This window comes from Anabas testudineus, chromosome 2 (assembly GCF_900324465.2).
Source record: "Anabas testudineus chromosome 2, fAnaTes1.2, whole genome shotgun sequence".
NCBI lineage: Eukaryota > Metazoa > Chordata > Actinopteri > Anabantiformes > Anabantidae > Anabas > Anabas testudineus.
This window is the reverse complement of record NC_046611.1, coordinates 32,400,459-32,424,342: the sequence shown is the minus strand read 5'-3', so window position 1 is coordinate 32,424,342 and position 23,884 is coordinate 32,400,459. Positions and strand designations below refer to the sequence as shown.

At 38.1% G+C, this 23,884-nt stretch overlaps 1 protein-coding gene across 2 annotated transcripts; it reads left to right on the top strand.

Moving 5' to 3' along the window:
• Positions 1–84: 84 nt before the first annotated feature.
• waca (WW domain containing adaptor with coiled-coil a) lies at positions 85–23,884 on the top strand. Of its 2 annotated transcripts, none has more exons than XM_026364455.1 (13): positions 85–332; positions 522–552; positions 1,286–1,478; positions 7,660–7,751; positions 9,762–9,877; positions 9,992–10,107; positions 14,299–14,553; positions 20,703–20,825; positions 21,082–21,230; positions 21,387–21,511; positions 21,794–21,986; positions 22,111–22,238; positions 22,360–23,884. In XM_026364455.1, the coding sequence occupies exons 1-13, from the start codon at positions 292–294 to the stop codon at positions 22,427–22,429; spliced, it is 1,632 nt and encodes a 543-aa protein (XP_026220240.1). In that variant the 5' UTR covers positions 85–291; the 3' UTR covers positions 22,430–23,884. The 2 variants fall into 2 exon arrangements, with proteins under 2 accessions (XP_026220240.1, XP_026220238.1); XM_026364453.1 differs by having other exon boundaries at positions 21,079–21,230.

Below are 23,884 nucleotides of genomic sequence, written 5' to 3'. Positions count from 1 at the left end.
GGACTTTACGAGCATTTGACATACTCGTCAATGTGTAATATCTGGCAGCCCTGCGCGCCGCTCCTGCGCTCCGGTTCTCGATAGATAGTGATGGTGATACGGTTGGCTGTGTGAGGAGGACATGGACTGAGTGAGGGCGCTCTTTCAACTAGTGCTGTCGATAGCATTGAAATAGTTGCATATAAGCTAGGTCGACATAAGTGACGACTCTAGGTTGCTAAATTAACAAGACAAATATAGTACCGTTATAAATCTTTCATATCCTACTCCAAACACACTAACACGGCATTGATGGTAATGTATGCAAGGAAACAACCGAGACTCGGCGATGGGTAAACACATTTTAAATGTTACTTAGCATCTTTTTCTTGTAGCTAACGTTACGCCTTGACAATCCGCCATTTTTACTGAATTCAAAATAAGTGTCTGCAAACTTGCGTGTTTAGCTGTTGCACTTTTAACTATTTGTCAGTATTGACATGTCAAGTTTCATATTTACTATGTATTCTTTGTCTTTCCAGGTGCGACCGAAGAGATTCTCAGCCCTATCAGGTACTGCCTAGCTAACCGTAGCATGCTAGCAGCAAATAAGATTAAAATGGATTCTCTAGTTCAGGCTTCTGGAGAGCACAACAGGCCCCAGGCAGTGCGGAAAATAATCTGAAAAGTAAATTATTTTACTTGAAATTCATGTCTGAGCGCTGCAACTGTTTCCTAACGTACGTATTGTCAGGCTAGACAAGAGAGACAGCAAAAACCTGTCAAATTCCGCGGTTTTGGGAAAGATAAAAGCGAGTACATAGCCAGATACTGTTAGCTTGCTTGCTAGCCTGTACGATTAAGGCCTAACCACAATCTGAAATTTCAAGGATATAAGTAACAAAGCTCTCAGAACATTATGTTCTTTTCACTGTATACGCCAAATAATTGTAATCGTATTTAAATTGCAAACATAGTTACTAGACAATAAATTGGCTAATACCGTGTTGTTTGATGTTGTTTACTTCATTACGTTATTGTCATAAACTATAAACATGTCAATAAACATACAATACTTATTATCAGGTAAGAAACCAGTAAACAGCCATACCAGCATAACTATAATGGCTATTTAGTAATACAGTATTAGAAAGAATTGACTGCTCTGAAGTCATCAATAATTAAATGCATGAGTGGATATTACCATTGCAGAGAAAGCTTGATGTGTACATTATTTGTATATAGTACTTTAATAGGTCTACACAAGACACTATTTTATAGTGACATGTTTTATTTATCTCTGCAGACTCTCAAATACTCATCTAAGAGCCATCCAGGAGGGGACCACAGACTTGAAAAGATGCGAGACTCCTCAGATGCGACTCCTCCGTGCAAAATACTCAGAAGGTCTGACAGCCCTGAAAGCAAGCCCATCGACAGTACAGGGCATAGCAGATCAAAGGCTGTGCACACACACCGGGCCAGAGACAGGGATGGAGGTGAGGTACAGCAGTTATTGAGAATAAAATATGTTTAGACACAAACATGTTAACTTCAATGGCTACAAACAATATATGTTGCTGCATAGACATACATAAGCCAGAAACAGTGATGCTATTTTTACCACTGTACAATGTTTAGAAATGTGAGAAAACATTAGCGTTTGGAAAATAAATGTGTTTGCATATTGTTATATTGTTTACATTTACATTTAGTCATTTAGCAGACGCTTTTATCCAAAGCAACTTACAAGTGAGGAACAAGGGAAGCAAACAAAATCTAAGTCAAGGAGAAAAAAACGTCAAAGCAAAGTGCTATCATAAAGGGTTTCTGTTTCAAGAGATGTAAGTACAAGAAAGCAGAAAAGTTTTTTTCTTTGGAAGATGCGGAAAAATTCTGGGGGTTTTTTATATTGAAAGTGAGGTGGCTGAGCGTTTGGCAGCTCATTCCACTATTGTGGGATTATTGAGCTGAAGAGTTTTCCTTGGTGTCTACTGTGGGGTGCTGGTACCCAGACATCGTTCACTGGCCGAGCACAGTGGACGGGGGGTTGGGGGGGTTAGACCTGAATTATTGAGTTGAGAATATTGTTATATTTAGAAATTGCATATAAGTTGTTCTGAATGAGTTTGGCAAGTGGTGGATAAATGTCAGTATTGGTGACCTCGCATCAAAGCAGCTGTCAATTGCCTGCATTTGGTTCATTTTGTCAGACAATGTAGTGATTGTAAAAATATTAAGTTTGTCTGTAGCAGGTGCAGCTGTGGAAAGAGGGTATAGGAGTCCTACACTCATATTAGGGTTGGTGGTTTGATATCTGGCTCTTCCTTGTCTGGCCCTTCCTGTCAAGACACTGAAGTTCAAGTTGCCCTCAGAGGGTTGGGCAAATTGTGTGGCAGCTCTGCCATTATTGTATAAGTATGTATGTAAATGAAGGAATGAGTGATCAGATCTAGTGATCGACACAGACTCCACCTGTGTAGGAGTGGAATTAGAAATGGAGATTCACAGAAATGGAGAAAAAGGCACATAAATGGGATGCTTTAAATTAGGGGCAATTGTTGGGCATCATTCACCAGAGTTTTTTTTTAATTATTATTATATCCAATAATACAAAGCTGATGCAATTGTTGATTTAATAGACTGTATTCCTCCACTTATGGATGACAATGAGGACGTCAGCTTTGACTTAAACTTGTGCCTCAAATAGCTTTGTAAAAAATTGGTGCAAACAGGAATTCAAAATCATAAGACATGCACCGGAGCCCTGATCACATGTTTAGACAGTAACTAAGTGAACTGAAAGTAAGAATGCTAATATTCATGTCAGACAGTCTGGAGGTTACCTAGACTTTATCCCACAAGTTCTGCTAGTGCAAAGTCTGCTGTGTCATGTCGCTCCTTCTGCATGCCTTACACAGCCACCCCACCCTTCACTGGAATAAAGAGGAGTTTAATTAGAGAACAAATCTGAGTCTGACAAAGGACAACTGTGCACATTATCTGGACCTAATTCTCCTGAAATTAAAAATAAGTTAGCACGTTTCGCATGTTTTTGCGCGGAAAATACAGTAGTTGTTAAACTTGTTGGTGTAGCAAGTGTGAAATGGCATAGGCTACCTCTGTAGAGCTGAGTCTTTGTCTGTTTCCATGTTGTTTTTAGTCAAGTTTACTTGCTCCACATGCCGCTGGCACATAATGTAGCACACATCGCAATACATAGAAATAAATGAATAACTCAGTTCAGTTGATTGGTCCCATATACGATACCTGATACAGCTTTTTAGGCAACATTAGAGACGATATTTGATATTAAGATCGATTTGGGTGCATCCCTAAGGACAATGCTATTAAAAAGATTATTGATGATTAAAATACTATTCTACTTAAAATTCTGTAGAATCTGTGATCTGTAAATGCAGTAATCTATTATTTTACATATACATGACATTTGAGCATTTTATTTCAGTACTCAAATGTACATAAGTGTACATAGATTTACTTATGTACAGTATGAAAAAATCCCAAATAAGAAAATATTGGTGAATGTGAAAATATTCAGATTTTAGGAAAAAAGGCATTTGTCTTCAGTCGTCAGCAGTTAAGCTGCTCGCCAACAATGGGCATACTTGCTGACATCCGTAATTGAAATACATCAACATATAAATTAAATCGCTGCTTCTGTTGAGCTTAAAATTTTCTTTTTTACTTTTTTGATGTGGAGATATTTAATTAATTCAGCAGCTTAAATCTTGACAGTATCTTTTTCTAAAAAGTTGGATTTTAATTTTTTTTTAAATAGCCAAAATATATCCTCATTACCAAATTCCTTGGACGTTTTTTTGTCAACAATCTCCTCATCTTTTGAGCTTTGTGGTGTTTCTGTTGGAATGTCTTTAATGCTGTCCCTTGAGTTTTTGTTACATTTTCTGTAATATTCATCTCATTGATCCTCCTCCAACTCTTGATCTGCATGGCTATTGTAGCCAAACATTAGCACATGTGCCACCGCTTGCTATTGTTTTGCCAGCTTTACCTGATTTGAGTGTAATAAGCAGGCATACATACAGTTGCAAGAAAAACTTTGTGAACCTTTTGGAATTTCATGGTTTTCTGCATTAATTTGTCATAAAATGTGCTCCGATCTTCATCTAACTCACAACAATACAAAAACACAGTCTGCTGGAAATAATAGTACACAAACATTATATGTTGTCATGTTTTTATTGAACATAACATGTAAACATTCACGGTGTAGGGTGAAAAAGTATGTGAACCTTTGGACTTAATAACTGGTTGACCCTCCTCCGTTTCCTGTATTTGCAACGATCTGGAGTAATTTTGGACCACTCCTCTTCACAAAACTGTTTCAGTGTAGCAATATTCTTGGGATGTCTGGTGTGAATCGCTCTCTTAAGGTCATGTCACAGCATTTCAATTGGGTTGAGGTCAGGACTCTGACTGAGCCACTCCACAAGGTGTATTTTGTTCTGTTGGAGCTATTCTTTTGTTGAATTACTTGTATGCTTTCGGTCATTGTCCCTTTTGCATCACTTCCATCCTCTGTCGAGCTTCAGTTGGCGACAGATGGTCTTACATTTTCCTGCAAAATGTCTTGATAAACTCTGGAATTCATTTTTCCATCAATGACAACAATCCGTCCAGGCCCTGAGGCAGCAAAGCAGCCCCAAACCATGATGCTCCCTCTGCCATGTTTTACAGTGGGGATGAGGTTTTGATGTTGGTGTGCTGTGCCTTTTTTTTCTCCAATAGTGCTGTGGAACATCCAGGTGCTCTTTTGCAAACTTCAAACATGCTGCAATATTTATTTTGGACAGCAATGGCTTCCTCTGTGGTGTCCTCCCATGTACTCCATTCTTGTTTAATGTTTTCCTTATTGTAGACGTGTCAACAAAAATGTTAGCATGTGCCAGAGATTTCTGTAAGTCTTTAGTTGATACTATCATCTAGGATGCTTCTTTACCTCATTCAGCATTCTGCGCTGTGCACTTGCAGTTACAGGACGACCATGCCTAGGGAGACTAGCAATGGTGCTGCAACAGTAAACCCAAAACTGGTGTGTGTTTTTAAAGGGCAGGACAGCTTTCAGCAACACATCCAATATCATCACACTGATTGGACTCAAGGTTTGCTCACTCCTGGCTCCAATTAGCTCTTGGAGAAGTCATTAGGCTAGGGGTTCACATACTTTTTCACCCTGCACTGTGAATGTTTACATGTTATGTTCAATAAAAACATGACAACATATAATGTTTGTGTACTATTATTTTCAGCAGACTGTGTTTTTCTATTGTTGTCAGTTAGATGAAGATCAGAGCACATTGTATGACAAATTAATGCAGAAAACCATGAAGTTTTTCTTGCCACCGTACATGAGAGAAAAGAATAAGAATACAGTTCGGTGTTCCTGCTGCAGCCTCTTGTCTGTTTAAATTTTGTATTTTATCTGGTGTGGGGGGTGGGGTAGTATGAATTTCATACTACATGTAACCAAAAATCCAGTCAAAAAACCCTTTAACTTTATAAGAACTTGAAGTGCAAAAATGCTAACTTTTTTCCGGGTTTTAAGATTTAGTAAAGCGGGACAGTTACTATTTCAATTGCAAATCATTATTTTCACATTTGCCGATGAGTGTATTTCATGTGTATTTAGTTATGTTAGGGCTGAGACAATGACTTGAGTAAGCTGGACAACACAATTACAAAAAATCCTTGATGCAAGTTATTTGCCTTGAACCTTTGTTTAAGCCACATATAATGACATTGCGCTGTATGCACCCGCTCAGTGCTAAAGAAAGTCCCAGGTCTGCCAGTTTAAACACCTATGGTGGAGGATAGTGTTAAACGCAGAGGTAAAATCTAAAAATAACAGCCTTTAATATGGTCCTCTATTGTGTGCTTACATGCCACCTTGGCCTCTCTGATGCATCTCCTCAGGTTTGCTCTAGTAGCACTATATTGTGCTGCATCACCAGACTTGAAAGCAATGTTTCTCTCCTTCATGTTATCCACAGTAACGGTGTCTGTACAATACTTTATGTAGCTTAGAACAGCTGCTGTGTAGTCTTCTAGGTCTTTGTGTAAAAAAATATCCCAGATGGTTCTATTGTAGCAGTCCTGCAAGTGATTAGAGGCACCTTCACGCCATGTTTTGACAGTCCTCATTATGATAGGAGCTCTTTTCATGGAACAAATATCCACATGGACTTATGCATAAACTTATTAGAACTATGAGTCTGAGCAGACATTCATGTAAACTACAATGTAACTGCTTAGCAAAAGCATACAACTGCACAGTTTTACATTATTAATGATAATGACAATAATTCATTGACTGACACACAGTGCATCCAGAAAGTATTTACAGTATTTAACTTTTTCACATTGTGTTATTTTACAGCCTTTTTCCAAAATTGAATAAATTGATTGTTTTCCTCAAAATTCTACAAACAATGTCATGCCGTGCCATGTCACTCAAAATTGAGCTCTGGTGAATCAGGTTTTCACAGATCATCCTTAAGATACTGTATTTCTACATCTTGATTGGAGTCCACCTGTGGGAAATTTAGTTGATTGGACATGATTTGAAAAGGCATACACTTGTCTATATAAGGTCCCACAGTTAACAGTGCATGTCAGCTCACAAACTAAGCTATCAAGTCCAAGGAATTGTCTGTAGACCTCAGACAGTACTGCATTGGAGCATAGATCTGGGCAAAAAGGTACAGAAAAAGTTCTGCAGCATTAGAAGGTCCCAATGAACACAGTGGCCTCCATTATCCATAAATAGAAGAAGCTTGTAACCACTAGGACTCTTACTAGAGCAGGCCATGCAGCAAAACTGAGCAATGGAGAGAGAAGACCCTTAATCAGGGAGGTGATCAGGAACCCGATGGTCACTCTGTAAGAGCTCCAGCATTTCTCTGTGGAGAGACGAGAATGTTTTTCAGTTCACTGGGAGGCTTGTTAGAATTGAGGGAAAGGTTAATGCAGCAATGTAAAGAGGCCTACTTGGTGAATACCAGTTTCCGTAGTGCTTTAGACCTCAGACTAGATGATTCATCTTTCCACAAAATGACACTAAGCAAACAGCCAAGATAACAAAGCAATGGCTATGGGACATCTCTGTGAATGTCCTTGAGTGGTTAAGCCATAGCCCAGATTTGAACCTGATTGAACATCTCTGGAAAGATCTGAAAATGGCTGTGTACTGATGCTCCCCATCCAACCTGATGGAGCTTGAGTGGTACTGCAAAGAAGAATGGGAGAAACTCCCCAAAATCAGACTCCAAAGACTTGAGGCTGTAATTGGTGCTAAAGGTGCTTTAACTTAGTATTGAGCAAACGCTGGGAATGCTTACGTAAATGTGTTTTGGGTTATAGTTGGCAGAATTATGTGGACAATCGTCAATTTAATCAATTTTTAATATATTAATCTAATTGCTGCAATAGTCTACAGAATACTTGATTACTAAAGTAATCAATAGCTGCAGTACTGTTCATTTTATGTATATTTTCATGGAACCCAAACCTTTCAACAGTAGTACAAATGTTGAATGATTATATTTTTTCAGGTTTCTGGCTATGCTATTGTTCTAAGCTTAGCTTGCTGTTGGCTGTTACTGATAACGTTATTTGTTCATACGTGTTTTGTTGCAGGGACCAGTTATTCTCCACAAGAAAATTCTCACAACCACAGTTCCCTTCACAACTCCAACACACATTCTAACCCCAGCAAGACGTCAGACACAGTAAGTGTTGCACTTTGAAGACTGATGTGAGTCAAGTATATTATCTAGTTTATTTGCAAAAATAACATAGGAATAGGCAAGGTTTGTGCATTAACATTGTGTTAAAATATCTCACTACTGGCACATCCTGACCTGTCAGCTAAAAGATACATAAACTTTTGTCACTAACAAAAATCCAGCTCACAATGAACTCTGGCAGATTCAGCCACTGACGGAGTCTACTGAAAAGACTAAAGACTGAAAACAAAATTTGTATTAATCTGTATTACTTTTATTGCTATTATTGTATTATTGTATTTTTATTTTATTACATTTTTTGTTTATATTTACGGGGTTCCTGCAGATCCTTAAAGTATTAAATTAAAATTTTAAAATTTATTGTCTTAAAATGTCTTAAAAGTCTTATTTTTAATCATGTTTCAAATTGTAAGATGTAACATAGACTAAATAATACATATTTATATTTAATCTACCTATGATAAGTTAGAGTTATAGTTCTTTAAATTACTAATTTGTTTTGGATTTGAGTGTTATGTCTTGCATTGGCATGACTTATAACGTGACTTTCACTCACAAACTGCAAAAGGAAAAGAGACGGACAGGAAAGAAGAAGAAAGCAGAGAGTGGATATTTGGCTCCAAGATGAATGGTACTGGGAATGAGTAGCTGTCCCAATTTATAATTTCTAAGCAGCACTAACTTCATGCTGTAGATATCTGAAGCTATGTGTTTACGGTTTGCTGGCTATACTGAACTTTGCAGTGACATATGTCTTTAGTGGCACTTATCACAGACTGTACTGTCCATGTTGTTTTCTTTATAATAATAATAATTTGGGAAGTCTCATCAGACGATACACACATAAATGCCAGTGTTGTAAATACGGTGTGATGTTGCAATTAAGCAGAAAAACAGAAAACAAACTGACTTTACACAGCAAATGGATCAGCCCTACAGTAAAATTAAAATCTATGATGCAACGCAGAACGCAACATGAGGACCGAGTGTAGAAAGTACACAAGAGAATTTGCATTCCGACTGACGATTCTGTGTTAGACTATTAATAATGATGAATCATTTTTTAAGTTACCGCTGTTGTGGCACTTATGTAATGGCTACAGTTGTTCAGTAAACTGACAGGATTCTACATACGGTTAGAATCTACAAACTAATTTTTAATAAATTTTTATTGGCAAAACCTGGATTATGGAGGGAAGCGTGGTATGGAATGTTCAGTTATTGTAGTGATATAGAAGATGTAATGTAGGGAGGGGTTAACTGGGCAGGAGAGAGCTTAGAACGTGTACTTTCATTATCTTAATTTCTTGTCATTCAGTAACATCATGCAGTCCTGTTTTTAAATTATGTAATGAGCCAAATTGAGAATTACAGCAAGTTTTTAAGTTTTTCTCTAACAATATATTTTCAGTTTGCTTATTTCCAATGTTTTGGCCACTTTGTTTACATACTGTGTATAATGATGCAATGGCATATGATACATTTACATTACCTAGTGCAACGAACAACGCCCAGTGTCTACAAATGAGAGCAACATGCCAGCGAAAGTGAATGAGGCAAAGAGTCATGCTGCTTCAGTTTCACTGCAAATAAAAATTACACAAAAGTGAAATATAATTAAATTTTGCACCGTAGATTTCTTTGATTCAGACAATGTGTGTTTTGTCCCCTCCCGCACTGTTACTCTGCCGCTACACAAATGAAATGCTAATGATAACAATACACTAGACATTTTTAAAAAGCAAACTGTTTCACCTTGATGACTTCATCAGTCTATCTCTGGGACTTATTTCTGAAATAAGCCTTCTCTCCCACTCTAACAGCTCATCTGAAAATGACCCAACTAAAGCTAGTCTGCTGTTCTACAACTCCAGTTTCTTTTGTATATTTGTGATTACATTGCAAGCTATTGTATTGGACCATCTAAAAACATGCTCCATTGCTTTCTGTCAGGTTAACCTCCTATTCCTAAATATTTGCACTTTTTCACAGCCCTACGAACCTGGTGATGACTGGTCAGAGCACATCAGCTCATCTGGAAAAAAGTACTACTACAACTGCAGGACAGAGGTGTCTCAATGGGAGAAGCCCAAAGAGTGGGTGGAAAGGTAACAATAATTGTTGTGCAACACTTGATTAAAAGCTTTTGATGTGTCAAATAGGTTGGACATGGTACATGGCTAAAATCTGTTTGCAGTCATGCTTGTATGTGTGTTTCATAGAGAGCAGAGGCATAAAGAGACAATAAAGACTGCGATTGTCAACAGTTTCCCCAAGGACCGGGATTACAGAAGGGAGGCTATGCAAGCAACGGGAGCTTCTGCCTTTACTGGTTCTAGTAAGTCTTAATTACACTAGTATACCACATTTTATCCTCACTGGTCTTCTGTGAATAATCCAGATGTCTTATGTTGTCTTCTATATATGTATGCTTCTTTGATTTGCTCGTGATCTCACAATAATCACATTTTTAATTCTTCTCTAACTTTTATAACACTGTTTACACCATTTAAATTAATCTTATCTCTTTCTATAGCCATGTACTGTGCTGTCAGAGCCTGCTACATCACGCCTAAAATAAATACACATATCCTTATTTGTGGTTACATTCAACTCAAGAAGCAGTGATTCAGAGCACCATTTTAAATATACATACATACACGTGATTGGAAATATAACTTCCTGAACAAAAAGAAGTGTGGTCCAACAACAAAAAAACTAAGCTCCTAAACTTTCTGTTGTTGTGCTGAGAAGACCAGCTAAAAAGAAACGCCTACTTTGCTCACTGGGAAAACTCAGGATAGATTCCAGGTAATCTCAAAGCTTGAAAGTTTGTGTTCTCACAAACGCTTGGGTCCGGAGAAGTTTAGGGTGTCAGTACGTGTGTGGAAGCAACTTTAGGGTGGGAAACCTTAGCAACAGAGACAGCCGTCGATTGTTTCCATAGTATCAACTCTCTCTGCTGGCTGAGAGACCAATTGAAGATGTAGAGTGTATCCAGAAAGTAAATAAATGGGAAAAAATCACATGTACATAAGTATTCACAGCCTTTGCCATGACACTCAAAATTGAGCTCTGGTGAATTCTGTTTTGACTGATTATCCTTGAGATGTTTCTACAACAGTTAACAGTGCATGTCAAGCCATGAATCCAAGGAATTGTCTGTAGACCTCCAAGACAGACTGTATTAAGGCACAGATCTGGGAAAGGGTACAGAAAAATTAGAAAAGTACTGAGACATTTTTGTGAAAATCTGCTCCAGAGCACTCTGTACCTCAGGCTGAGGCGACAGTTCATCAACAGGACAACAACCCTAAGCACACAGCCAAGATAACCAAGGGGTGGCTACAGGACAACTCTGTGAATGTCCTTGAGTGGTGCAGCCAGATCCCCGACTTGAACTCGATTTAATATGTCTGGAGACATCTGAAAATTAGCTGTGCACCGACGCTCCTCATCAAACCTGATAGAACTTTAGAGGTACCTCAAGAATGTGAGAAACTGCCCAAGACTAAGTGGGCCAAGCTTGTGGCATCATACTCAAAAAGGCTTGAGGCTGTAATTGGTGCTAAAATTTATTCAACAAATTATTGAGCAGAGGCTGTAAATACATGTTTTGTTTTTTTAAATATCAAGATTTAAAAAAAAAAAAAGTTAAATTTTACATAATGGGGTATTTTTTGTAGAATTTTGAGGCAATCAATGAATTTAATCCATTTTGGCTGTAACATAAATAAGGCTGGATGTGCTGTATGTAAAAACGTGACCAAGGTGCTCTGCACATTTCCTTGGAGTTAGGCTGTTGTTGGCATTAGGACCATGAATACTTGAGTCTGCCCAAACTGTTGTTCCTCAAAGACAGGGCATAAGTGAAAGGAATTGTTCAGATTTTATTTTTCAAAGCAGTTGTTTCTATGTTAGAAGCATGCACATCAAATCTGGAAAATAATTTATTCAGCCCTTGGGCCAGTTCTAGGTCAGATAAAATCTCTTCTGGTGCCACCTTACTACTGTCCTTGTCATTTATCTATCCATGGCCCTGATGCTGTTCCAGGCAGACTCTCTATTTATGCTGAGTTTATGTTCGACCTATTTGTAGTGTAGTTTAGCTTTGTGGATTTCACATTCGATTTCCTTCTGCAGAGAGTGTAACTCTGAAAATGTCCCTTCTTAGAAATAGGTCTTTTGTTATTAAATACCAGTTTCAGTTTGCAAGATATCCACAAGCTGACCACATCTGTTAGCTGATCAGTTTCACTGGATAATTGAGTGAATTCATCCCACACAATACTGTCCAGGAGAGCCTTGAAATTTTCAGCAGTGCTATCTTTTAACAAATTGTAACTTTTTAGTGGTCACTTTCCCCCTTTGTAGACAAGTTTGGTAGGCAGGGATAAGGTGCACGCAGTTGTGATCTAAGGAAAACAGCAACAGAAGATGGACAGATTTTTATGCTCCTTTTATTGAGCCATAACGGCAATTTCCCCTCTAATAAATAACTAAATGCGGGTGGGTAGCACCAGAGAGAGAATGAGGATAGCCACCACAGAAGAAATCTGATGGAAAATAAGTATAGTTATTAGATTAATTTGTCAATATCTAACAATTGATTAAAGTTTGAGCGTATTGTTTAAGGAGCAGTGGTTGAAGTCTTCCTGTATGTAACTAGGAACATACAACCTGATATATATTGCAACTAGAGATGTACCAATCTGACATTTTCAGTTCTGAAATCAATACCTTAACTTGGCTTTTTGACCAATTCCCAATCCAGTCCTATTGTTGAATTAATAAACTGTATACTTCCACATATACTGCTGAAAAGTTTGGGATCAGTTAAAAATTGTATTGTTTTTCAAGGAAACACACAAAATTAGTCTCAATAGAAAATATAGCAAAAGAATAGGACATGCTGACATTGTCAGTTAACCTTGACTTGCCTTAATATAAAGAAACGCCTTTTATAGCAATTGCAGCCTGGCAGACCTTAGGCATACAAGCTGTCAATTTTTCAAGGTAATCTGATGAGATTTTAACCCGTGCTTCCTGTTTCTCCAACAAGATATATTGGCTTGATGGACCTCCGTACCACGGTCAAGCTACTCCCACAACAGATCAATAGAGTTCAGATCTGGAGACTGAGCTGGCTTCTCCATTTCAGTCAGAATTCCGGCTGACTGCTTATTCTTCAAATATTGCAGACACATTTTGGAGGTGTGCTTTGGGTTATTCTCTTGTTGTAGGATGAAATTGTCCCCAGTCAAACCTAAAGAATGCCATACTTCCTTGTTTGCTCCATTATTACACTGGTTGTAAGCTGTACTACACAATTGCAAAAGGGTTTTCTCATAATCAATTAGCCTTATAAAATAATTAACTTGAATTAGCAGCCATGCCAGGAGATTGATGCAGAGGACTGGCAATTTCTAATAACAGACATATATGCAAAAATGTAAATCTTTCTTTAAAAATCATCTGATTAATTTTAATAGTTTGTGAAAACGTTAAAGCTCTATTGCATGTAAATGTTTTTCTTTGGAAAACAAAGAAATTTGCAAGCAATCCCAAACTTTTGAGCGGTGGTGTACATATATCTAATGAAGGCAACAGCCATACTGCTAATGCGTGACATACCACACATCACAATCATAGAATTGTCTATACCTGATCTAGCTTTTTAGTTGATGTTGGTGCTGATATCCAATATTAATATCAGATAGGTACATCCCTAATTCACAACACAGTGAATTAGCTTATTTATTCTTATTGATGTGCAACAAGAATAGTAGAAAAATATACTATAGACCTGTCAATGGCAGCAGTGTCAATACTGATTCTGTGGTAAAATAACAAAATAAGGCCCCTGGTTTTAATGTCCAGTGGGCTAGATCACACACAGTGCATTACAACTTTCTGGGTCTGAGTCTGCATAGCCACAGAGTAGTTGGAGTGCCCATGCTGAGTCCCTGTTGACCAGAACGCTAAAACCACCTGGTGATATTCATGTTGTAGCTGATTGCTGTATGTGCTTAAATAGTTTTATAAGTTACTTGTTTTACAGTAATGCATCTGGTTAGGTGCAGATTTAATTTGGAGATGAAGTGTGTGTAAGGGGTTGGGTCCTGTATCGAGCTTTGCGGGGCAGGTGCAAGTTTACAATATTGGACACTTGCATGACTGTACAGCTGAGGCTCCATAATGATTGTTTACAGGGCTTCTGTTAAATTGTTAAATAAAATATGATGTTTAATAGCATGTTATTTGTTTCATCCTTTTTTTTATATATATATACTTTATTATTGTTTACTATGATGTGTGATCTTTTTTTTTTTTAAACTGTTAATGACTGCATAATTTCCTTGATGCAGTCTAGAATTGTAATTATCTATAAAACAGCATGTGCAAGTCTTTTAGTCTCTTTCCAATGTTAATATACCTTAATATACACTACACACTGCATCCACATTATGTGGATGGATTTATTAGAATGCCTTTGTTAGTGAAATCTTCCTTTCTGCTCCCTCCACAGAGTCAGTCCAGGTGGAGAAGCCTTCAGTAGCCATAGCCATCCAATCTCAGTCATCATTTTCAGGCTCAGGAAGCTTGAACCCGTCATCAGCTCCCCCTAGTTCATCAGCCTCTACAGTGCCTGTCTCTCCAGTCCCACAGTCCCCTGTTCCTCCACTACTTCAGGATCCTACCCTCCTTCGCCAACTTCTACCAGCACTTCAGACTGCCTTGCAGCTCAACAATGCCAGTGTAGACATGGCAAAAATCAATGAAGGTAAGAAAATGGTTGATATATATAATCTTGTGGCGCTGTCGACTGGGTTTAATGAGCAATATTGAAAAACTAATTGTAGTGAAGTGATGTTTGTACTGCTTTGGTTTGACTTCTCAGGGTCAGAAGCTTGGACATGATCTTTACACAGTCTATTTACAGTTTTGAGCCCAATCTTACTTGATACCATTATATACTGTAGTGTTCGTGTTGTTACCTTAAAGACCTCATATTATCTATCGCAATCCAGTATTTGGTTATTTTGTACAGATATTACTGCATGTAGACACACATCAAATTAGAAGTGCACTCCCTCCTTTTGTTTTGAGGAAACCAGTCTTTGAATTGTCAATTCAAAATTCACACAGTCCCTCCTCAGGCTCAGCCTAAAAACAGAACACAACAATCTCAGCTGAAAACTTGAACAGAGTCTGGGTTTTCAAGACAAAAAAGTCTGTGTGTAATTTTAAGTTTTGTTTTCTGATTGTGCTGGAAGGGTGGGAGCACAGGAGGTAACCCACAACACTTTCAACCTCTCTTTGTGCACACTGTAAAATCCAATAAATTAATATACATTAACAAATAGTTTAAACTTATTTCATAAAAAAACAGAGACATCTCTTAACTATAACAACTTTTTACTTGATATTTTGTTTCCAGAGTACCAATCAAAATCAATAATGGTTAACTTGTACATATTCATTACCTGTGGGGGGAAAAAAAGAACTGTAACTTAAAACTTTGCATAACTTTGAATATAATTTGAATATTGTGAAACATTACGTAAAGTCTTTTAAGTAGCTTGAACTCAAAATCTGTAAATCCACGTTTTGGAAAAACATAAAAAAACAGGCAATTTACATTCAAGTAACCATAAACAATAATTCGCAGTGGAATAAACAAAATTTAAGCTGGTCAGGTTGAGATACTTGCTGCATGACATGTTTCACCTGAAATGTCTTCACTCACAGCTCCAAAGCGTATTCCTAGAGATGATTTCTTCTTTTCTGCTTTAACTTTAAGTACCCAAGTTCTTCACAGGTTGAAAACCTCTCCACATTTTTTTATCCAATCTGTACAGAGCATTTGTGGTCAACTCTCCCTACATGCTCACGTGCAAAGTGTATGACCATCACATGGAAGTTAAAATATTTCAGCACAATGACAGAAATATCTTAAAAGAGTTGATCAAGCAATAATCTAATTTTCTGAGATACTGAATTTGGATTTTTCATTAGTTGTCAGTTCTAATCATCAAAATTAAAAGAAATAAACCCTTGAGTCTGTGTGTAATGGATAAATATATTATACAAGTTTCACTTTTTGAACAGAATTAGTGAAATAAATCAACTTTTTGATGATGATCTAATTATATGACCAGCACCTGTACATTTGGATCCTAAGTATTTAGCATGTATTCACCATTTTACCTGTAAACGCATCTGCACCTAATGAAGCAGACCTTTCAACCTGTACACATTTTTTATAGCATGTATGCATTTAAATATCTAAGTACTCTTACTATCTAAGTTATCTTGTGTGCCCTCATAAGATCTGACTGAACTCTTAAATCCATCAGATGTGGTGAGTGACCTAATCTTTCAACAGCAGTCTGTGTAAATTATTGCAGGGCATTCTTTTTTTCATTTTCTTTTTTATGTTCAGATAGTCATGTGTGACACACACTGCATAAAATTCCAGTGGTAGTAGAATTAGAATTTTGTATTATTCACCTCGAAGCACTGTATGGTAACATTGTTACAAACAGCTGATTAACAACTTTTGACTAAGAGGGTATCAGTCAAGCTAACATTATTTATGTTTAAACAGAGCAAGGTGTGTAATATTTGGCTCTAAGTATAAGCTGTAAGAAAACTGAAACACTGTAAAATGTTTACATGCCATGTTGAAAGTTGCTGTTTAATGTTAGTTTTAGAAAAAAAACATGGCGCCCACCGTGGCTGATATGTTTGCTTCACTTTCTCCGATAAGGCGTCTGTGACTTCCTCCTGTGTCAGGTCTCAGCCAACTCTAGCCTGCAGAACAAAGCAGCACAGGGGTCACGTGAGCAACACAGCCGACACACAGTGCGCCCAAGGCAGAGATGTGGCAAGAAAGATTGCTTAGCTACGGCTACTCAACCACTACCACTTGTTTGCCTGCCTTGTTCCTTACTTGTAAGTCTCTTTGGATAAAAGCGTCTGCTAAATGACACTGTCTGTTTACTTGAAAACAAGATGGATGAGCTGAGAACAAGAACTACAACTCAGTGTGAGATAAGGGAATGCAGTGCTTTTGTTTTTACAGAAACCTGACTCTCAGAAAGCAAGCCAGACCTGGTATTCGTGTGGGGACGTGCGGGTTGTTGAAAAGTACTGTTCAGCTCATATTGAACTGTTGTTGCTGCAGTGCAGACCATATAGTATTTACCAAGTTACCACTGTGTTTCCACTTACGGGTTACATTCCACTGTGGGCAAATCATGTGACTGCCCTGGGGATGCTTTGTGACACCAGGTCTTTAAGTAAGCCCAGCAGAGACTGACTATTGAATATTTAGTTACAGATCCATTTCTTGTAACTACATCGAGTCTATGACATCCACATTACCAAACCTTTGCATTCTTGATTTGTGATGTTATTCCAGGCTTTCACTGCAGCCTCATTCAGTTGTTCAATGTTCAACCAATGAAGAATATTGAGTCTGTCCCAGAAGGAACCATGCAAGCCCACGCAATGACATTACCTCCAATGTGTTTCATACATGAGCTTTCTATGTTTGGGATCATGAGCATCTTTCTTTCTCTGAACTTTGGTCTTTCCATCGCTAGGGTGAAGGTTCATCTTTGTCTCTTCAGTCCATTTAACTTCCCGGACTTTCCGTCCCAGAATTTTTTTGGCTAATTTCTTTATTTTTTTACTTTTTAGCAAATTCTATCCTGGCCTTCCTATTCTTCTTGCTACTGAGTGATTACCATTTTCTGGTGTAGCCCCTGTACTTTTGTTTATAAAGTCTTCTGCCAACAGTAGATTGTGATACATTCCTGCCTGCCCTCTGGTGGTCATTAGCAGTTTTTTTCTTACCAGTGGTTTCTTTCTTTTTCAGGACATCCAAATGGTTGTACTGGCTAAAGGTGCTATTTTCTAAGTTGTGTATTGGATCCAGATGTAAACACCTAGAAATAAAAGCTGAAATCTTCATCTTTTTGTTATTGACCTTTTGATGCCAAACCCATATGTTTTCGGTTGAAGCAATCTTCTACTTAAGCTTATTATTCAGACCTGGTAATAATTCAGTATAATAATTAATTAATTAGTCTCACTCTTTGTAACTCTGATTCAAACTGAAAAAGTCAGAAAGCAGTTCTGTTATTGTATACCATCCTTCAGTCCCTTTTGAGTTTTCAGACTATCTAATTTAGTTTTTAGAACTTAAAGTAACTATAGTGGGTGACTGTGACATTCATGTAATCATGTGATCATTTAATAATTTTCCCATAAAACCTTTTTTATCTGACCATTGTTAACATTTCAATTTACCCTAATTTCACTTCACTGTAGCCAGTTTGACAGAGTCATAGCTCTGAGTCTAGTCTTCCCTTAATTTTGAGCAGCAGTGACTTCATGATTTTTATTTTTTATTATTATTTTTTTATTTTAAATTTTTTTATATATGCAGAAGAAGATTATTTATTGATTGTATGGTACACTCACCGGACACTTTATTAGGTACACCTTACTAGTACCAGGTTGGACCCCCTTTTAGCCTTCAGAACTGCCTTAATCCTTTGTGGCATAGATTCAACAAGGTACTGGAAGACACTCACTGGATATTTTCTCTTTTTCGGACCATTCTCTGTAAACCCAAGAGATGGTTGTGCGTGGAAATCCCAGTAGTTCACCAGTTTCTGAAATACTCAGACCAGCCCATCTGGCACCAACAACCATGCCACATTCAAACTCACTTAATCACCTTTCTTCCCCATTCTGATGCTCAGTTTGAACTGCAGCAGATATTGACTGTCTTGGCTTGTCTTGACCATGTCTACATGCTTAAATGCATTGAGTGGCTGCCATGTGATGATTAGAAATTTGCGTTAACGAGCAGTTGGACAGATATAACTAATAAAGTGGCCGGTGAGTGTATGTAATTGAGTTTTCACATTTCCCAACACCCTCCTGACATTGGCAGAGCTTGTTTTCCAACAACTGTTTACCTTAAAGATCTGGCTGATGGTCCTGATTCAAGTGTTTCTGAAACTGAAGACTTTTCTTTAATTCGCTTTTTTTTGCATAGCACCAAACCACAACAGAAGCCATCTCAAGGCACTTTACAGTGTAAGGTTTAAGACGTTGCAAAATATAACTATACAAAATTATAAGAAATCCAACAACCCCACTTGAGCAAGCACTAGGTGACAGTGGAGAGGGAAAACTCCCTTTAACAGACTCTAGCAGAACCAGGCTCAGGGTGGGCGGCCTTCTGCCTCAACTAGTTGGAGTGAGTGAAACGAGAAGAGAGAAAAGAACGGCAGGCAACAAAAAAAACACCACCAAGCAGCAAAAACACTGATTGGGTTGGTAGGGCCAGTAACTGCATTTAGGAGATACACATCTCCTGGGGCTGAGAATACCTGTAGAGGAGTACAGAAAGAGGGAGACAGAGACATCTCTTAACTATAAGCTCTATAAAAAAAAAGGAAAGTTTTAAGCCTAGTCTAAATGAAAAGAGGGCGTTTGCCTTTGTCTTTAAGATGAGATGGAGCCTGATTATTAAATGCTTTAAATGTGAGTGTTTTAAACTCTATTCTGGATTTTACAAGGAGCCAATGGAGAGAAGCTAACGGATGAGAGATATGATCTCTCTTGCTTCAACCTATCCAAACTAGCTTGTGACATATTCTGTAATTCATTATCTTTTTTTACATGCATTTCAGCATTCTGCATCATCTCAACATACAACTGCACAGAATGCTTAATATTTGCCTTTTTTGTTCTGTAGATTTAACTGTGTGCAACTCGAGGTGCAATTTGTTTTCTGTCTAGTTCTGTTAGATGTGTGTTTTTTTCTGTTATTCCTTTTATCTTCTGCATGTAATCCCTTCTGAGATTGAGTATCTGTCCTGCGTAATCTAATAAACATTCACATACTGGAATCTATCTGATCTGAGATGAGAATTAAACCTGCGTGGTGCTGCCTGTTTTACCTCAATGATATGTCCCAGTCTGTGATAAAATGTTGTGATCTATAGTGTCAAAAGCACTAAGCTCTAACAAGAAAACTATAGAGAGAAGTCAGACGCTAAGAGAAGATAATTAGTGACCTTTACCAGGGTAAGAGGTGTTACGGATTGATATCTTATGTTCTATAGATGATGTTTGGTCTCTTGTAGCACTGATTGTTGAGAGGTGTTATGAGCTGATACCTCTTACCTACAATAGAGAATCTTTGGCTACATATAGTGCTGTTGCCTGTTTCTCCACCAGCTCTCGCAAAGTGTACACATCGACAATAATACATTTGAGTGTCATCATGGAATTAATGTTAGTGACAGCTAAGCTGCTGTTTGACATTTTAAGCAGCAAATAGGTAACCTACAGGTACAGCACAGGGGAAAGCTTCCTGTAGTTCAATTCAATTAAATTTATTTGTATAGCACTTTTTACAATTGACATTGTCGCAAAGCAGCTTTAAACAACCAAAGAAACTATGGAAGTTACATGAACAGTGAATGTGTATAAATCATAATAATCTGTAGTTAATTGATCACGGGTGGCCAAATATACTTAGGCGGCTCGCCCAGGTATTGTCTATGTGCGGGAAACACTGGTATACATTACTTGTAATTACATTTTCTCACTGCTTGAAAATCTTAAAAGGATCTTCTTTAATGATCTTCAGGTGAACATGGTCTCTCATTAGAGGTGATTTATACAGATTTTCATTTTATGCCACTCTGCTGCTGCTGTTTGCAACCTAGGGCAAGAGGGACTATATTTGTAAGGGAAAAATGGTTTACCCTCTGTTGTAGTTGTTTACATTAAACCAGTCAAACTTGACTGTGACATTATTTGGAAACTGCCATTGATTTTGAGTTGTTTCCTTTAATTGTGACTCTTGATGCTGATGCAATCTGTTTTTGTTTTCTGTAGTTCTCACAGCTGCTGTCACACAAGCTTCATTACAGACAATGCTCCATAAGATCCTCACTGCAGGACCGTCAGCTTTCAATATCACTACTATCCTCTCTCAAGCTGCTCAGCTCTCCAACCAAGGTAAGTGAAGTCTGTGCAGAAGCACATTTTATCTGCCAGGGTGTGCAAATATAGTCAGTTAGGTGATCAGTATGGATGGTGACAAAAATGTTCAACTTCTGAGTTTCCTTTTGGTTTCCTGTGATTAGGGTTATCAGCCAATGGAAAACCAAAATACCATACTAAAATTCTTGCTTGTATTTAAGAGGGTTTACTTAAGGAGCAGTAGCTTTTGAATCTGCTTATGTTTTGTCTTTCCTTTGTGTGTCTCTAGCAGCACAGCAATCAAGCCAGTCACCAATGTCATTAACATCGGACGCTTCGTCACCCAGGTCCTATGTTTCTCCAAGGATTAGCACACCACAAACTAATGCTGGTCCCCTAAAGCCCATCCTCAGCACGCAGCCTGTCATCTCCCAGCAAAAAGTAAGAATGATTTACAGTGTCTTAAGGGTCTAGCAGCAGTATTGAGTTGGGTGGAAAAAGTAGCTTAATAGAGGCAAGCATAAGATTTAAGTGAGATATCTTGTTTCTGTGGAGAGGACCAGTTTTGATGTAGTAGTCATAAATTTCCACATTCAGGTGAACACGCCAGCAGTGAAGCAGGCATGTCATCCGCAACCCACATGCCAACAAGCCCTTTCTAGTGATAAGCAGCATAGTCACGATGCCACCACAGCCTCCCCGCGCACCCTGCAGCGCCAAGGGTAGGTACAACCATACCATTACAACAATAATCTCTTTGAAGTTCAACAAGAGTAGGAAGCATGGGAAGTCAAATAATAGCCATGGTTAATGTCTGAGGATATGTGTCTTGTTTATGCCATAATATCCAATAGCCAGGCAACAGCTCCAGTTTTGCACTGCTTGGTTATTGGTGTCTGACAACAGGTTGATAAGTCTTGTCTTGTGACAGACCAGCAGTTTCAGAAAGCTCATATTAAATCATAATGTCTCAACGCTTACATTCATCTTTGTGTTTTTTGCAGCAGTCAGAGGAGTCCCTCCCCAGGTCCCAACCACATCACCTCCAGCAGCAGCAATGCTGCTTCTTCCTCAGCTTTGCCCAGTGCAACCACAAGCCGACCATCCTGCTCCTTCACTCCAACCCTTGCTGCACACTTTAATGAGAATCTTATCAAACATGTGCAGGGTTGGCCTGCTGAACATGCAGAAAAACAGGTTTGTTGTGCCTACTGTTAAAACAGTTTAAATTAATAACGAAATAATGGCTTTAAAGCTGGTTCTGGCTATTAATTGCAGTATTCTTGATTTTTTTTTTTTTCTCTTTAAAACATTATCAAAGGCTTCACGGCTCAGAGAAGAGGCACATACCATGGGGAGCATTTGTATGTCTGAAAACTGCACTGAGCTCAAAAACCTCCGGTCTTTGGTCAGAGTCTGTGAAATACAAGCAACATTGCGTGAGCAGAGGTACAAATTTATTTATTTATTTATTTATTTATTTTTATAGAATATAGACATGCACCAGATGACATGTGAAAGAAAACTGTAAATACAACTAATTATTGTTGTTTCAATTTCTTACCCCCAGGATACTTTTTCTAAGACAGCAAATCAAAGAACTTGAAAAGTTAAAGAATCAAAATTCTTTTATGGTCTGAGAACTTCTGGCTGCGAGTCGATGCAGGTGTTTGGAAAAGGAGGGAATACCCATTGCACATAGTTGAAAGCTGATGAGACAGCTTGTTCACTTCTTCTTGAGCCGACTCTTTACACATAGATGAGCTGCAGTCAGGTTGGATTTGGACTCTTGAGCTGGGAGAACCAAGAAGGAGAAATGAGGAGCTGTTGTGGGAGAAGGTTAGGGTAATTTACAAGTTTTGTAAAAACCCACAGAGGAAGAAAATGTAGATTTATTGTAGATGTTGTCTTTGTTGTAAATATGTTTTGTAGATTGAAGCCATGGAAAGCCAGTATCAAAGCTTTTGTCATCCAAACTAATTAATGTCTAGGCTGCTATGTTCATTAGCTAGCCTTTCCTACATGTTAACTTGTCTACAAACTTAAAGCTTAATTTTGTCAATTTATAGATCATTGAACCATTGAACATGTGTAACATGCATGTAAAAAGAGAAAAGAATGAAGCCATCTATATACACAGACGCCTAAAGCGTAAAGCATAACACACTGTTGTCGAAGTAGTTCTTTTCTTCAGATCTTGGTAAACTGACAACTATATAGATTCTCTTCCTCTGCCCTCTCTGGATAAACTGTAAAATGTCCTCAGGCTTGGCTAAACATACCCCTCTGCAGGTCTATCTTAAGTGCACACAATGGTTCAGTGATCTATTCGCAGCTTCAGTTGGCCCTGCATTTCCCAGTTTGAAAAATAGTGCCTGGTGGAGAGAGCAATTTGAAACAAAAATTAGCGATGTGACGGCATCCTGCATTGGACCAATCCTACTATCCTCACTTCATCATCAATACTTTGCACTCTTCATTTTTGTCCAACTTTTAAAGCTGAGGTGTTACCATTGTTTCATTCCTTTGTACAGTTGCTAACATAAAGGTCAACTTTTAAGAAGAGCGTGCAGAATAAAAACGCTGTATTTATAAGAGCAGTCAATCACAGTGATATCCATGTGTTTTCATTTGCACCTAGTGTAGGAGTGGTATTACAGGTGGCAGATATGATGTGGATCACCTCAGTGCAGCGCAAGAAGGTTCAAATGTGAAATGTATGTATTGTAATAAACATGTTAATCTAAAACAATGCACTGGTTGTTTTATTGGATTATTAGAGCTAATTCATACACTAGTGCCTTGTTGAATATCCTCATTTATCTGTAAACCCCAAATCTTCCTTTATCCTATTTGACCAAGAACAAAAATTCTCAGCGGGACTGTCATTCAGATGGTTGATTTTTCTATACGTCCCGCCTTTTTCCTCCACTGTTGAAGAGCAGTGTCCTCAGCTGCAGATGCCCATTTGCCACCATACTATGTACTGAGTCTGTAATTGAACTACGCCACACATTCAGTACATGTGACCACATAATTGCTTTGTACATTGTTTCTTGAAGTATATTGACAAATAAAGTATGCCTTCACAGGGC

Coding starts and splice junctions, on each gene's coding strand:
- waca (XM_026364453.1), top strand. CDS start 292: ATGGTAATGTATGCAAGGAAACAACCGAGACTCGGCGATGG. Junction 553..1,285: donor GAGATTCTCAGCCCTATCAG/GTACTGCCTAGC, acceptor TTATCTCTGCAG/ACTCTCAAATACTCATCTAA. Junction 10,108..14,298: donor TTCTGCCTTTACTGGTTCTA/GTAAGTCTTAAT, acceptor CTCCCTCCACAG/AGTCAGTCCAGGTGGAGAAG.